The 17,272-nt window shown below is 48.5% G+C and overlaps 1 protein-coding gene across 4 annotated transcripts in view; it reads left to right on the top strand.

Moving 5' to 3' along the window:
* The first annotated feature begins 539 nt into the window (after positions 1-539).
* The window catches only part of Celf6 (CUGBP Elav-like family member 6), a 31,433-nt gene continuing 14,700 nt past the window's right edge, over positions 540-17,272 (top strand). For 2 of the 4 annotated variants that reach the window (XM_041679396.1, XM_041679395.1), the window contains exons 1-3: positions 540-1,003; positions 4,670-4,752; positions 13,704-13,752. In XM_041679396.1, the coding sequence (XP_041535330.1) occupies positions 742-1,003; positions 4,670-4,752; positions 13,704-13,752 (394 nt within the window). In that variant the 5' untranslated portion in view covers positions 540-741. Of the gene's footprint in view, positions 1,004-4,669; positions 4,753-12,456; positions 12,607-13,703; positions 13,753-17,272 lie in introns of those variants that run through there. The other 2 variants (XM_041679394.1, XM_041679397.1) reach the window with 2 other exon arrangements.

Genomic DNA, 17,272 nt, shown 5'->3' with positions numbered 1-17,272 from the left:
CGTGCTTGGGGACTTATTTTAGGATGCAAGAGACGTGAGTGTATTTGATACTCAGGAGCGAGGAAGTGGTTGAAGATACGAACGAAAGAGGTTTGTGATGGAGCCCTGTAGGATGGGTTGCTTTTCGGTAGTAGGGACAGAGAGTTGGAAGCCCCATCCGCCCCGCAGAAAACGGTCACGCTGTTGGAGGTGTGCAGGAAGGGATCGGCTCTGACTCCCGCAGACATCGCCACGCATGACGAAGCTACTTCCCATCCACTGCCACGCCCGCACACCCTCCACATACTGGGCAGCTGAGGGTCCGGTTGCCATGGAGAGCTGGAGCGCCTGAGCCCAGCCGCCCCTCCCGGCCCCCGCCCCAGCTCAGTCAACTCCCGCTCTGATTGGCCACCGCTATCTCATTATGCAAATCACTTGCGTAGACAGGCCCGGCTAGCTGTCTGACGTCACTAAGCTCGGGGCGGGGGTCAGGGGGGAGCTGGGGCTCGGGGCTGGGTTTAGCTCGCTAGGGCGGGAGCCCAGAGAGCTCCGAGGGGGACTCCAGCCGGACTCAGGCGCCCCGCCCTCGACCACGCCCCTTTCCAGCCCGCCCCGCCCCTCGCTCTCTGCCGGGCCCCGCCCCCTGAGTAGCCCCCCGCCCTCGCAGCCGGGCCCCGCCCCCTCCCCCAGGCCCTCGCCAGCAGTCCGGGGAAGGGACGGCGGGACAAGCGGGACAAGCGGGAGGGCAGACGGGGCGGGGATATGGCCGCGGCTCCCGGAGGGTCTGCGCCGCCCTCCGGCCCCGGCCCGCGCCTGGCTTTCAGCACCGCGGACAGCGGCATCGGCATGAGCGGGCTGAACCCTGGTCCCGCGGTGCCCATGAAGGACCACGACGCCATCAAGCTCTTCGTGGGGCAGATTCCGCGGGGCTTGGACGAGCAGGACCTCAAGCCGCTGTTCGAGGAGTTCGGCCACATCTACGAGCTGACCGTGCTGAAGGACCGGCTCACCGGCCTCCACAAAGGTGCGCGGGGTCAGCCCAGCCCAGCCCAACCCAGCCCCAATCCAATTAGAGCGCAGCCCAACCCAACCCCGGCCCCAAACGCAGGCCCAACCCCAGCCCTACCTTAGAGCCAGCCCAGTTCAGTACCTGCCCCACCTCAGCTCTGACCCCTCCCCAGGTCACAGAGCCCCAAACCCAGAATTTTCTCTTTGACATGCGCTTTCTGAGCATCACTCCGATTCCCTAACAGGTACTTCACTCTAACCTCCAAATCCCTTGTCACTTCTCACATCCCAACCATCCCCACCTCTCAGCTGGACCTCTCCACCATCCCTCCCTTCAGACACCCCAAACCCTGAAATTTGGAAACTTATTCTACCTTCCAGTTCTGGAATATACGATCTCCTGACCCCTGGACCCACGTATTTCCAGACCCCTCTGGGGCCACCCTACTCAGGCCTAACCACTCACACACATCTTGGACTTGCACCCCTCCTTCTGGCCTCCAACCCTAGTGAACCCCAAAGCCTCCATTTAACTCTTGTGTCTGAAAGCTTTAAACACCCCACACCCCTATTCTCTTCTTCAGAATTCAAATCTGTCTCATTTACACAGTCCCCTCACCTCCCAGGAGACTCTCAGAGACAAATGCTCTCTCACAGGTTATGTGACAATAACCCTGGTGTCTCATACATTTTTCCAGAACCCAACACTCTTTACTTCTGATTTGAATCCAGAATCCCAACCTCAGCTGGGAGCAGCCACCTTCCTGTGTCCCCTTCATCTTAGGTTTTCCCTTATGTGAATGCACTTTTTCACGTCTCTTCCCACTCCTATGGCTCTCTGCTCCCTCTCAGTCCTCCTGACGGCCTCCTGTTTTCCTTTCTTTGCTGGTTGATTTCAGACCAGAGCACTCTCAGGGTGGGGTTAGTTTAATGAGGAAGATGGAGATGGGGACCCTTCTCACTGACCTTCCTAGGAAGACAGAGGCACCACGGTCCTCTCCAGCCACACCCCTTTCTTCCTGTAGAGAAGGGAGGAGACTTGTTTACATGCAGAAAAGTCTGTCCAGGCTGCACTGGAGTAACAGAGCCAGAATCATATAATAATAATTTGAGGAGAAACGTCCTTATTTCCCCACTGGGAAATAATGTGGCTTCAGGATTTTGGTGGGGGAAGGGTCGCCAACTAGCCTCCATGGTCTTCTAAGAGAAAAGTGACAGGACTTGCAGGGCAGGTCCATCCCGAAGGCTTGTGAGCTAGCATCAGACAGCTACCTCCTTCCAATTGGAGACTCCAGAGCATTCCTTGGCGTGCTAAGGTAGGAGGCTTTGAGAAAATGTCCATGAAAGACCTAGGCCAGTTGAGTAGGGGTACATCTTCCACCCATTGGGGTGAGGTTATGTTAAAGTTCCACAAGGACAAGTTCATATCATCCAGACACCTTACAAGGCAGCCCAGCTGCCTGTCTATATATTCCTGCCCATCCATTTATGGCACCTTTTTCTAGACATTGAATTCAGCGGGTAAGCATAAAACTAATCTTTGTAGGTGATCTGTAGAATAAAGTGTGTGGAATAACAGCAATTCTCACTTAAACACGTGAGTGCTCAGAGTCTCCAAACTGCTCCCTCGTTCTCTGTTTCTGCTCATTAAGCTCTCATTCCTCCTGTCCCTCCCTATACTCCTCTGTCCCTTAAGCCATGCTTCTCTGTATTTCCACACTTCCATTCTTCCACCTTCTAACCCGAGCAATCTACGTGGGTTCTTTGTGGTGGTACCCTGACTCCTAAGCCTTTCCTCTTCCAGTCTAAGGTCAGATGTTATGGCTCTGGGACAGAATGGATAAGTGTGAGACAGGGTTATGTGATTTGGTCCCTAAACAACCTACACCTCTCCAAGGAAAGCGTGGCCTTGTGAGATCTAGAGGCAGCTTGGAGGGTCTCCAAGTGAACAACTCTCTCTCCCCAGCAACCATGATGTCTAAATACTACAGAGATTCATTTTCGTTTTCATGGCTGAGTATTGAGGGAACAGCCACCAAGCTTTGAAAACAACCATAGCCTGGTAATTCAAGATCCCAAACCCTGACCTGTTACTGACAAAATCTCTGGCTTCAGTTACCCTACTGATATGAAAAGCCTTATCTAAGAGTTCTCGATAAACAGTAGGTAATCCATCCATTGTAAGGAGGCAGCTCCATGGAAGATGTCACTAAAAAAACCACGAAATAAAACATTTCTCATTTGCTTTTCTGGTTAGCTATCTGAGCAGAAAACATCACCAGCTCCTAATGGCTTCCCACATGCATGTGCCCTTCCTTCAGCCCCTCCTCTCCTTCCTCTACTCAAAGGTTCATTTTGAAAATACAGATCTTATCATGTCACAACCCCAGTGAAAATTCTTTAGTGCCCCTCCATTGTTCTTAGGGAAAAGCACACATTTATTGAGGTCTCTAAGGCTTTATGTAACTCAATCCCTGCATCCCTCCCTAGCCTCTCTGCTTGAATTCCCAAGGCTTTGCCATACTGGTTTTCTCTCCATTTCTCCAACACATCATATTTTCGCTCAGTTTTTACTCTTTCTACCTGAAATAACCACACCCCTCTTCTCAGCTGGTTCTAAAAGACTCACTATTCTTGTTCTTGAAAACTCAGTGTCTTCTGTTTTTATCATTATTGTTTGCTGGGGTTTGAACCTAAGGTCTCATGTATGCTAGGCAAGAAGTCTACCACTGAATTACATCCCCACCCTCAGTGTCTTCTTGTAGATAGTCCTCAACCCTTGGAGACAGACTCAGGTGCTCCTCATGACACCCAATCTCCAAGAACTTCTCTCCATCTCTAACCTATCATAATGCCCAACCAAATAAGTAAGTATTGGATATGAATATTGGAAAGAAAGATACCTACTTCGGTGTTTTCTAGAAGACTGCAGATTCTGAAGCTGAACACAGTGGGATAGTAGGCCCTACTCTTTAGCTCAACCTAGACTCATTATCTTCCCCAATAACTAGACTTCTTTTAGAGGAGTCCAAACTGGGTCACAAATAACCCTTTATGGGCCGTCTTGACAGACTGAGGTCCTTGAATAGGATGAGGGAGTTTCTGGAATCTCCTCCTTACAGGAAGCTCTCAACCTGGCTTCTCCTACTTACAGGAAGCCTCAACAAGGCTCAAATCAAATTCATTTCCAAATTTTAAACTTCAGGAGGGAAGTGTTGGGAAGTAGTTAGCCTTCAACCCTTCATGTCCCTCTTCTTTTTTCTGCCACTTGTAACTAGATTAGAAAGGAATTGAGACCGACCCTTGGAGCCTATAGGTCTATGTCTAAAATAAATAGGCGTTGTAGGGGTGGGGTACTTCATTGAAGAAGGCAAAGCTGCTTAGGGAGGTTTAACCCTGATAGGACTTATATGGATGGACTGGGGAGGGAAGCTGTGGGATTGAATGAGCACAAGACTGGATGTATGGGTACAGATATTTCTTGGACAGAAGGCCAGGAGAAAATGAGAGGAAGCCAGAACTTGGGACATAGGTCCCCAAGCACGTGAAGACTCCCATCACAGAACACTTCACAGGGCAGTATTCATGCTTACAGAGTAGTGACCCTAGGTTTGTTGGATCCTACCAAGAAGAATGTTGAAGGGTTTCAGAAAACTCCCTGAGCCTGGCTCTTCCTCCCCAGGCTGTGCCTTCCTCACCTACTGCGCACGGGACTCTGCTCTCAAGGCCCAGAGTGCACTGCACGAGCAGAAGACCCTGCCAGGGGTAAGTCAACCAAGGTTGAGGGTGGGATGGGTGGGAATCACCTCAAGCTTGGGACAATGCTCCGCGTGCATGCCAAAGCAGCATAAAGGGTTAAACTGGCACCAGCAGCTAGAAGCAGGGTCATCTACCCAGGAAAGAGATTATGTGTTCCTTGAGCAAGTCAAGCCCCGTGTCACACTCAGTCTTCTGGCTCAAAGAAATGGGCTCAAGACACTTGAGCCAAGTGTTCCAACCTATGTTTTCACAAGAGACTTCAGGATTTTTCCACTTTGGCTGAAATCATGGTTTCAGGGGTTACTTATCACTGCTGTGAGCATGTGTGTAGTAACGGAGGGGAGAGACTCTGCTGAGTCAGTATCCTGTCTTCTCCAATCCTGTGGTCCTGGATGGTGCTTTCCTGTGGTTTTCTTCCTGTAATACATTTGGAGTACCTTGTCTCACCAAAATCATCTTCTCTCCATATTACAAAACATGGCTAATGTTAAAACAGTTTTTTTTTTTGGTTTGGTTATATAGTCACCCAGGATTATATGATCTGGTCTCAACTAATAGATGGTCACAGGTAAAAGAAAATCAGAACCAACCATCCATGAGTAGTGACAGTTAGGATCTAACATGGGTTGTCAAGAGGAAAACATACTTCCCAGCCTCATTTTCTCCTATCTGAGTGTTGTGTCTAGAAAAAGAGCAATATTCAAATGCCACGAGTAGGAAAAGTCTGGGACAATGTCCATTTTAGACTTAAGGAGATTATTGGCTTTTAGAAAGAGACCAGGATAGAATAAAGGCACAAAGACACACAGAAATATTATGAGATATGTTCAAAGGAATTGCATATATATATTTACATATATATGGTGAAATAAAGGATTTAATGGGCTTTTAATATGAACACATCATAACGTGATAATTAGGAATACTTGGTTTCCTATTTTCCAGACTTAGATTTAATCTCACCGTTGTTTCTGTCTCCTTCCACTCATACTTCAGTTTTTGCCCCGGTGGGGAGTGGGCTGCACTAACAATGTAACTCCTTGGCTGGAGTAAGAAAGTCCCAGTAAATATGACTTTTGCCTTAAGATCCTGACAAAGGTCTTGATTTTCTGTACATGGTCCCAGATGTCAAGAGCAAGATCAATGAGAATAAGAAACAGGTGCCCATTTCAGCTTTGCTCTATGAATTGGAACTTTCCAGGCACTCAACAATTCTGTGACCCTGGGCAAGTTTAAAGCCCGGGTTTTTCTGGGCACACCTTTAATCCCAGCTCTTCAGAGGCAGAGGCAGGCAGAGTTCCTTGAGTTTGAGATCAACCTGATCTATATAGTGCGTTTCAGGACAACCAGGGCTACATAGTGAGACTCTGTTTCAAAAATACGATAAAACCTGAGTTTCTTCATCTATCAGACGGAATGTGTGGGCAGTGGGCTAAGTCATGAGAAGTACAGAGCACAGCGGAAAGCAAGCCTGCGGCATGGCTTAGCTCCTGCTAGTACTAGCAGGAACTGAAACAGCAACAGTAGTAGGAGCAGTCGTAGAAAGCATCATTCATCTAACCGTGGGGGCAAACCATTCCTGCTGCTAGCACAGGCATCGAGACAAGCTGGAACACCCATGCAGGAAACAATGCGGTAAAAATTCAGAGCTGGAAGAAACAGGTGGGTGTGAAGCGGATGGGCCGAATGTGGGGGGCAGGGGGGGAGGACTCAAGAGAGTCTGGGCCAGGCTGAGGGCAGGATCCCACCGAGGGCTGCAGTTGAAGGGGAAACAAGTGGGGGATTTGGATTTTACCTGGAAAGCCCTGAGAAAATTAAGATGAGCTTGGGAGAAAAAGCTTCTGCAGAAGAGATGAACTGTACCGGTCGGGTTTTATAAGAATGGGTGGGTGTTCCTCTAGAGAACTGGAAGGATTCTAAGGGAGAAAAGCAGCATAGTAGTAAGCAGCCGTTATCAGCACCAATATTCATGGCTTTTTACGTGTTCCAAGTCATTTAATACAAAGAAGGTATCGTTACTGGGTCCTGCCCCGTACGTGTCCCCCCCCCCCCCCCCCCCGCCCCCCGATCTCACCCACGAGGAAACTGAGTCTCATAGTGAGCTGCCCAAGTTCATGTTTGAGACGTTCTGGTCATCAAGCCCAGTCAGTCTAGCCTTTTAATAGCCCCACTATTACGTGAGCTAACTTGGTAGCAGAAGGGGCTTAGCTTTCGGCTTAGCTTCTGGAGAGTGCGGCAGTTGAGGACTTGTGCCTCCTCCCACCCTTCTATCTGCACACCTTCCGTGTGGCCTGCTTCCCTCTGCTACTGCCAGGATTGGCTTTATTCGCCCTTCTCAGTTTAACGAAGTGAAAATTAATATTTAATTATCCTCTTAAATGAAAATCAATGGCACTGTTGGCTAGCCCCGGCAACAGCCAGGCCATCAATCTTTCCTCTGAGCCTGCCAGGGGCAGCAGCAACTTTCACCAGAGAGGACCCGGCCTTCTGTAGGCACTGGGTCCTGGGCGTAGCCGCCACCTGCTGGAGAATCAGGGTTAAGACTTCTGTCTGCGTTTTTGCTAGACTCTGGCAGGACAGTAAAGGGAAGGAAGCCTGTAAAGAAAGCCTGAATCTTCACGGGAAATAGCACAGTTTGTTCTGGAGTGAGACCCCCCTCAGATCCTCTCCTTTCACCCACTGCCAGTCTCTACCACCTATTGAAGCTTAGCTCCCTACTCAGAACTTCCTTCAAACTGCAACCATCTGCCATCGCTCCCAATTGCTGAAGCCTCTTCCTGACAAAGCTACTGCTCTTTCTTGGATCCTCACCCTAGTTCTAGAATCAACCTGAAGAGAATGAGGCCAATTTTGACCCCACTTTTGGGATTAGAAGGGTGCCCCTTATTGGTCTATCTCCCTATCGATGACCACCCTTCTTTGGGGGAACCTACCCCTTTAGACACTGTGAAGGAGACAGATACAACCAAGTTGAGGAATGTATTTGCTTGCACAAATTGTGTCCTGTGCAAAACAGCTTGGGAGGAGAGAGAAAATAGAATTTAAATTCTATTACATTCCGTAGACCAAGTCAGGCCCTCCAGAAGCTCCAGCTCAGAAGTAATCCTTTGCACTCCATTGGAGTTAGTCCTGGACATGTACAAGAGGCCTCAGGAGTAGGGGAAAGGAGGGTGCTACCAGATGCTTTCTTCACATCTGAGGGTCTGGAAACCTAAACACCAAAGACCACTCCTGAAATTCTGAGGCTAATATGAGAACTGATGGGTCGATGCCTCCCAGCAAAGATGGCGGTGGCTGTGAGTGGATGGGGGTGCTGTGCATGCTGGGTAGGGGAGACGGGACACAGGAGTTTGCCAGTCAGTCGTGGGTAGCTTTAAGGAGAGTTAGGGATGAAGCTTTGAAGATTACTCTGGCTACAGCCCCGAAGACTGAACTAAAAAGGGAGCAATAGTGGAAGCAAGGTGGCCCTGCAGGACAATGTTGCTTCTGAGTAGGTCAGTGGTGGAGTGTGCTGCTCTGGAGCTGGGGTGGTGCAGGGATGGAGAGGAAAAGGTGGGCTTATGGTGCGCAGGTGGACCCTAGAGCTCGTGGGATTGATAGTGAGCTGGGTTAGAAGAAGTGTGATAAACTGAACACTGGTGGCTCACACCTTAAATTCCAGCACTCAGGAGGCAGAGGCAGGTGGATCTCTAAGTTTGAGACCAGCTTGATATACAGAGCGTGTTCCAGGACAGCTAGGGTTGTTACACAAAGAAACCCTGTCATGAAAAAAAAATACTAATGAAAAAAAATGAAAAAAAGAAATGAAAAGAAGAAGTATGGTAGAACCAAGCCCTGAAAATGATGGTGTTGATGTTTGCCATACTCTCCTTTGATCCTTGTGACCTCTCCTAGACTCACCAACAGTTCTTCTCAGGGGAATACTTATAAAAATCCCTTCCTGTAGGAAGGGCACGCTAAGTGAGGGATAGAAGTCAGAACATGATAATGAAGAGCCCAAACACAGGACTTCTATCTGAGAAGTGGGGTACACCTTGCTCCCCTTCTGCTTACTGGGTCAAGAGAACAGGGTAACTTTCCTCATCCCACTTTCTGGAGTAGGTTGTTCTCTTCTCCCCGATATTCTCCACCTTCAGGGTCCTGACACAGACACTGGCCTGGGAAACTCTTTGGGAGAACAAGCAAGTGAAGGCTCACCTGCAATCTCAGGACAAGTTTGTGGTTAAGAAGTCAATGCCCTCATTTCCAAGGTGCACCCCAGATCCTTCCCCTGCTTTTGGCAGGACTAAGATAGGGCAAGGTTGCCCAGTGGCTCTCATGAGCAGCGTTCTCCTCCAGCCATGAGTAGCATGCTAAACCTCAGGTGTTCCCCATAATCCCTGCCTGTGGGGCTGAGGCGCAGAGTCTGGGAAGAAATACTCTGCCAGTTCCTGAGCTGTAAACCTGAGAGTCAAGCCACGTGCCCTCCTTTCCCTCGGCCTCACCCTCAACAGAACTATGGTCTAGTTCATTTGTCCCTAACATCTTTTGGTCTGTCCATATCCTTCCCCAATGGTCCTGGTCACTCTCACCTCTCACCTGCATCACTGACCTTCCCGCCTCTTCTCACTTCCTTTATCACCCTCTCTCTGCACACAACAACTCATGAGATGCTTTCTAAGACTAAACAGACCAGATCATCACCTGTCCTCCTCTTAAGGTCCCTCCCTGGTCTGGGTCCTTTCAGCATTTGATATATCTGTGTCACATTCCTTGACATCCTTTTTACAGCCTACCCCATTTCACCAAAACAAAATAAAAACAAAAGCAAAAATTTAAAAAGCTAAAAAGACACATAGGCACACAAAAAGACAAAACCTGTCCTATCTAGTATACCTACTAAGATCCGGCTCTTGTTATTTCCACCATGATCCCCCCCCCCCCCCCCCCGCTTTATGAGTGAGGACACTGAGGCTCATAGACTGTAAGACGTTGTCAGTGATGTTACCAGGATTGAAGTTCCAGTTTGTCTTCAGGAGTTGGAGCCCTTCCCCTTTCAGGCTGATACTCCATCTCTACTCTCGCAGTCTAGAATGCTCACCTGTTTGCCCTGCCTCTCCCATTATCTCTATCCATTCTGACCAACAAGGCCAAGGTCCAACACTGTTCCTTCATGGATTGTTTCTTGTGTCAGCCTCTCCAGTTGCAACCAGCCTCACTAATAGCTCTTCACCTTGCATTGTCTCCAAGGCCCTGGTACCTCTGTGTTTCATTATTTGTGTTCATGGCTTAAAATTGGAACTGAGGGGCTGGAGAAATGGCTCAGAGGTTAAGAGCACTGGTTGCTCTTCCAGAGGTCCTGAGTTCAATTCCTCATGGTGATTCACAACCATCTATAATGAGATTTGGTGTCCTCTTCTGTCCTGCAGGCGTACACGCAGGCAGAACACAGTATACATAATAAGTAAATAAATCTTTAAGATTTATTTAACAAATAGATAAATAAATAAATCTTTAAGAATGGAACTGCGGGCTGGAGATATGGTTCAGTCAGTTAAGTGCTTCTGTGCATGCATGGGGACCTGAGCTTGCTCCCTCAGAACCCACATACAAAGCCACTGGCAACGATCATTCCTGTAATCCCATGATTGCAGGAAATCCCCAGGTTTGCTGGTCAGCCTGTTTAACTGAATTACAAAACTCCAGGTTCAGTAAGAGACCCTACCCGAAAAAAATAAGACAGAGGGAATTCTTGATTAAGAGCACTAGATGTTCTTCCCAGACTCAATTCCCAGCACCAACATGGAAATTTGCAAATATCTGTAACTACAGTTCCAGGGGATCTATGATGCCATCTTCTAGTCTCTGTGTGCACCACTGCACACACATGATGCAATATATATGTATATATATATAGACAAAACACCCCCACACATAAAATAAAAATAAATAAGTCTTTTTATAGAATGAGGAAGAGACCTGATACTAACTCTGACCTTCACACACGCACAAACATGCACAGTGGACTTGAGCTGGGGATGATGGTACATATCATTCAGCAGTCTGGAGGCTGAGACAGGAGGATCATGAGTTTGTGGCTAGCTTAAGCTATTAGCAAACTCCAGGACAGCCTGAGATACATAGTGAAACAAAATACAAAACCAAATAAAAACCAAGGAGTTGAGCAGTAGTGTACAAATCCCAGGAGCTTCACCGTCAGGCAGACGTGGAGTGAATCTTAGAGGACCCACAGTGTGGTCCTAGACAAATAAACTTCTCTCCCTGAGCCTCAGCTTTCTCATCCATAATATGGGGACACTGGACCTCCTGGAGTGATTAGAAAGATTTGGAGAGGGGCTGGAGAGATGGCTCAGCGGTTAAGAGCACTGCCTGCTCTTCCAAAGGTCCTGAGTTCAATTCCCAGCAACCACATGGTGGCTCACAACCATCTGTAATGAGACCTGCAGGAAGAATACTGTATACATAATAAAAACAAATAAATAAAAAAAAGAAAGATTTGGAGACAACAGGTATAAATAGTCCCAGGGGAAGGCGTGGCATCTGGTGGGCGCTCAGAAAATGGGGGTCTTCTCTGTGAGCTCTGAGGGCAGTCTCCATGTAAGCATCACCGGGGCTCATCAGAGAGTTCTACAAGTGTTGGCAGCATGCCCGACTGGCAGAATGTGTAGACCTTGAGCCCCTGAGGACTGGACCCTGGCAGGCCCATGTAGGAATTCATATATACCACCCCGTTTCCACTCTCTATCAAAAGGTCAGGTGGTTGGGAGGAGGGAAAGGAGCATCCCTTGAGCACCAATGAGCACCATCTCCCAGGAAACCCAGCCAGGAAACCATGGAAACCGCTGCTGTCACATGTGCTCGTCACTCTGGGCTCCAGAGAAAAATTCTCAGGATCTATTTAAGAACTAATAAAATAATGATGGTCTTGCTCACTCTCACTGACCCCCCAGCTAAGGCTTCTGCCCCTCTCCTTTCTACCAGACTCTCCTCGCTCCCCCAAACCTGCTTTCTGCCCCCCATCCCCTCCTTTCCTTCCCATTCCCACCAGTAATTCTCTTGCTTTGCCCTTTTCTAGGTCTGTCTCTTACTTTCTCCCATGATTTCTGTCTTGCTATGTTTCTTCATCACTCCCCATGTCTCTGCTCTCGATAGCTCTGTCTCTTGGTTTCTCCTCCACACTCACAGGTGGCCATGCCTAGGGACTGGTCCTGTCCTCCTGGTCCCTGGTCCAGGCCAGTCCAGACCTGTCCAGCTCGCCCTGATCTGCTTGGATTGATCTGTCATCCCCTCTAGACTACAACCTGAGTCCTGTCGGTGTCTCGGCCCCCACCCACAGCCTGGTACACTGCAGGTGCTCCACTACCAGAGGGTGGGTGTGTCAGAGCCTTGGGTGGGAGGGAGGATTACAATGGTTCAGGCTTGGCCTGTTTTCCTCTCCTTTTTTTTAAAACGTGTCTTCCTCACCCCTCCCACCCCAAAATTTGATCCAAAGAAATTGCTCAGCTGTGACTGCCAGGGTGTTACCATGGTTACTGGGTAGCACTTGTGGCTATGGTAACAGGAAGCTGCCTGTTGTCTCGGCAACGAGCACATTGGAAGGGATGGAGTGGCCCCTGATTGGTGCAGAAGCAGTACGTTTCCTGAGGGGAGGGGGTCAGATCATCACCTTCTCAGGCCAGATGGGCATCAGTTACCCCTTCCTCCAGGAACAGGAAGGCCGCTGTTCCTTCCTCCCGGCACTCAGCTGTCTGCCCCCAACATCAATCCCTTACATCCCACGCACCCAGCTCTTGGCAGTTTACCAAGACCTTCTGCACCCCCATTACCTCATGTGATCCCCACAACACCTATGAGAGGAAGGTGAGATGGGGATTCAATCATGAATTCACTTAGGGTGGTTGGGGGATGGGAAGGTGGGGGTATCTATTGAATCACCTAGGAGCTCTTTCAGGTTCTACAGTCCCCATTTTAAGAATCTAATATGGTTCCCAGGTGATTTTTAACCATGTCTGATCAGGGAACCCTTGGATTAAAAGGTGAAGCTGGATGGAGGAGGGAACGGGTTGGAGGGAAAAGTTAAGCTGCTTTCTAGGTTTACAACCTGAGTGATGGAGGATGGAGTTTGGGTGGAAAGATGAGCTCGGGTTCTGGTGTGTTGAGTGGGAAGTGCCAGTGGGCCTTTCTCGCCAGGATGCCCAGCGAGGAGCTGGAAACATGGGTCTGACGCTCAGGAGAGAATGTGGGCTGCAGACGCAGAGGTCTGAGTCACCCCTCTGTGGATAGCTATTGGGGCTGTGTGTGGGTGAAGCAATCCAAGAAGAACTGGAAGAGAGACGAGCAGGAAGAAAATGGTGCCTAGAGAAGCCTAGCGCTGTCAGGGAAAGGGGTGCCTGGGGGGACGGAGGGGTGAGTGCAGAGACTATCATGACACAGACAGTTGGGAACGTTTCCTTGATTTGAGAGACAGTGGCTTACTTAAAATCATACAACCCAGAAATGGCAGCGTTAGGGGTATATAGCACTATGTCTGAGCCCCAGACTGTTTAATCTAAATAACACACAGATATATTCTCAGCTGTAGACATAAACCACAAATGTGCTATAGCAATTACACCCTCCCACCTAATTCCTCTCACTCAAAGCATTTATGCAAGTCCAGGAGCCTGAGACGCAGGCACCACATGGACCCTGAGTCCAAGACAGAAGAATTTCTTTGGTCACTGCTTCCACCCTGTTTGCCACTGAGCTTCCTGCCATCCACTCCTTCAGGTTCCAGCACTTTCTAAACATCCGGGTTTAAGGAAGCAATCTTGGAGAGAATCTATAATCCCGGGGGGGGGGTGCAGAGTGCAAAGGGGGCTGGTACTCAGAGACTGGGGAGCTCAGTGGGAAGAAACAACCAAGCCTTGGGACCAGGCAGTCATGCTAAATGGGTGTGTTGGTCCCGTGTCTTTCAGATGAGTCGTCCGATCCAAGTGAAGCCGGCTGCCAGTGAGGGCCGAGGAGGTAACTTCCCTGTCTGACAAGCCTCAGAGTGGTACCTGAGTAGAGGATGGGTGGGCCCACTCCTGGAGTAGGTCCTCCGTCAGGGCTTATAACTAGACCCAGCCCAGGTCATTGCAGTCTGAAATTGTGAGTCTCAAGAAATAGCTCAGCCATCCCAACTTAGACTGAGAAGGGAGAGGTTCTAGAAAGCTCAGACCCAGATGTGGCAGAAAGGGCAGAAGCAGAGGAAGGGAGCTCTTGCTACCTTACTCCTGGAAAACGGCCATCACTACCTTGCTGAGTAGAATTTACAGGTGCATAGAAAGAGGCAAGCTGGGGTTGTTCTCCTTTTTCAGATCCCTCTGGGTCCACAGAAGGGACCACTCATTCCTTTCTCATCATGGCCTGATTAATCACCATAAAAGATGAGCTGGCCCAACAGGTATTGTGAGCATAGTAAGGACCTGTGTGCTGAGGCTCCCGGAAGTCTTTAGACATCCTTGTCTGCACTGTCTGCTGGTAGAGAGACCGCTGTTTCTTAAGAGTGATGAGGAGGCCTCATAGCTGTGGTCTGGCCGGCTTTGCTGCTACAAAGGCAGAACTGGACTTCTTATATCAGTGCTTGGTGTCTTTCTTGCCCTTGGGTCTTAGATTATCCCAGGGTGTGTGCCTACAGCCCTCCTTGGTATCTGCTAACTCTCCCACTCTGATAAGATAGACTTTCCCTGTCTGTCTCACCCAAGAGCAGCCATTGCTTTGTTGTGTGATTGTCTAAGATTTAGGAGAGAACAGATCAGCTGATAGAGATGTGTGTTAACAGCTCACAAAGTCCTTCACACCCTCCCTTGATTTCCTGTCTACATTCACTGGGGGCTTTGGTAGCATCAGGGTTCTGTTTGGTTCCCAATAAATATTCCTTCCTCCCTTTAGATTCTCTGACATTTGTCTTTGATTCATAATCTCTGGTCAAGATATTATCAGCCCCACATTGCCTTGGAGAGATCTGTCTAGATTCCTTCTCTTTTTCCATGAATGTCCGTCTTTGTCATCTCACTCTTTCCAGACAAGCTTTTCAGATGTTCCAGCTGCGTACAGAACATGCTCAAGAAACTCTTCTCATTGGGAAGTTCTGTTAGGGAATAAGGCCACTGTTGGCCATATTCTAAACCTTACCCAGCTCACATACAGAAGACAGTCTCACAAGTCACCTGTGCGTATGTGAGTGAACGGAGAAGAAATAGGATACGCTGTGTAGGTCACTCAACCATCCCATCACTACATTCTAAGTTACTCCACCTTGGGGATACAGAAGTCTGAGAGACCTGGTCCCACAGAGCCCCCGGATTATGAGGGGACAGGTGGGAAAGCAAACAACGGGTCACTATTCAGTGTGAATGGTATTTCTCCAGGGAAAGTCTAGGATGGTACTGTGGACACAAATGAGGGGTAAATAGCCTACGCTAGGAGGTCACAGTGAGCTCCCAGAGGCAGTAGCATTTAAAATGGCTTCAAAAGGTGACAGAAAGTAGTCAGATACAGAAAAGAGGAGAAAGGGAGACTATTCTTCAGGCAGAGGGAAGGGCATGTTCTGGGGGTGCCACATTCAGCAGGACATGGCACAACTTGGAATCTTGTTCAGGAATGTGCTGAGGTACTCATGGTATATACGGTCCTCCACATCCCATCAGAGCTCAGCAGGTGGCTGTTCAGAGGGTGCCTCCATGCCAGTAACACCTGCCCTGGGCCCCGTGGCATCATCTCGGGTATTAACATCTTCTCCCTCCTCTTTTTGGACAAATATTGCAGGTGACACATCACGACAAATCCTAGCCATGAGGCATGTCACCCGTCCACCTGGTCATGTTGAGAGTAGTTCAGGGGCAGGACAAGAAGTCTGCCTGAAAAGAGGGCTGCCTAATAGTCGAATTTATTACTTCAGGAGCTTTATGTTACACAGATTTTTCTTGACAAGCGATGGTTTTCAGGGACTATGCATTCCAAGCACATCCCTGAATAATCCTCGCAAATGCGCACGACCGGATTTCTCGGTGCCGCCGTGCCGCGTACTCAGGAGAGGAGTAAGTGTAGTAGTCTTGCAAAGCAGTCGGGCTGTTGTTGTTTATAAATATCTTATCTGCTGACTGATCTGTGTTCTATAACCTTGTGACTAATCAAAATGAGATGCTTTTCTTCAGGGCCATCATTTCTAGATTAAAGAAATGACTTCGTGCGTGTGTGTCTATGGGCGTACATATGGCCTGCAGAGGCCAGAAGTGGCATCGGATCCCTTGGAGCTAGAGCTGTAGGTGTTTGTGAGCTGCCCAGGGTGGGTGCTAGAACCTGCCTTCTGGGTCTCTGGTAAAGCAGGAAGCCCTTGTAACAGCTCAGTCATCTTTTCAGCCCACACACACCTCTGCTAGATTTGATAATTTTTTTGGTTTTTAGTTTGTTTCGTTTTGTTTTTTTAGACAGGGTTTTTCTGTGTAACAGTTCTGGCTGTCCTGGAATTCAGTTTGTAGACCAGGCTGGCCTCAAACTCAAAGAGATCCACTTGCCTCTGCCTCCCGAGTGCTGGGATTTTGATATTGAATTTTAATGCTGTCTAATATGTGAGAAGCTCAGTCTTGTTGGTTTCTGATTGTTTTTGAGACAGGGTCTCACTGTGTAGCTTTGGCTGTCTTTGAATGCAGAGAGCCACCTGCTTCTGCCTCCCAGGTGTTGGTATTAAAGGCGTGCAACACCGTGCCTGGCTGAGGAGCGCAATTCTTTAAAGATGATTTTTAATATCTTGCCTTTGAAATGTAATAAACAACACCAATGTGGAACAGTTTGTCCCATTAAAGTGTTATTTCAGTGACCTCAAACATTCTATAAACTTGATTACACCTGTTGCTGTGTTCTTAGCTGGTGAGGCAGCATGGTTTTATTACTGCTTGAGTTGAAGTCTTTTTTTTTTTTTTTTAAAGGCGTGTGCCACCACCGCCCAGAGTTGAAGTCTTGAGTTTACAGCTGATTACTAATCGTTTTTGTGTCTGAGAGGACGCTTGTGTCAATGAAACCTTAATTTAAAGGACATCCAGGCTGCGGCTGCCTGGAATCTCAGGGTCTAGGGGTAAAGCAAGAGAATGGCCCTGGGTTTGAGGTTACCATGGCTACAGAGGAAGATTCGGGTCAGCTTGGATTAGAGTGGGAGATCCTGTTTCAAAAACAAAACCGAAGATTTTTTAAGACGTTGGTGCAGGTGAGGTAATTCAACAAGTAAAGACCCTTGTTGTTAAGCCTGGTGTCCTGAGATCAATCTCTGGGACCTACATGGTGGAAAAGGCAAACGATTCTCACAAATTGTCCTCTTAACTCCACATCCAAGCCATGGCATGTGATCTTCCATTCCCACACAAATAAATAATAGAATGTAACTTACAAAGTATATCAAGACAAACGTAATCTAAAAGTCTCCCGTTTATCTTCTGGAAGAAATCTTATATGATTTTTTTTTCTCATAAAACAGGGGTCAGAAACTAACTTCAGGAGCCCAGGAAGG

Source organism: Microtus oregoni, unplaced genomic scaffold, assembly GCF_018167655.1.
Source record: "Microtus oregoni isolate MIOR12 unplaced genomic scaffold, Mior012 000032F_ref0000030, whole genome shotgun sequence".
Classification (NCBI taxonomy): Eukaryota; Metazoa; Chordata; class Mammalia; order Rodentia; family Cricetidae; genus Microtus; species Microtus oregoni.
Note: the sequence above shows the minus strand (reverse complement) of the source record. Positions and strands in the feature narration are given on the sequence as shown.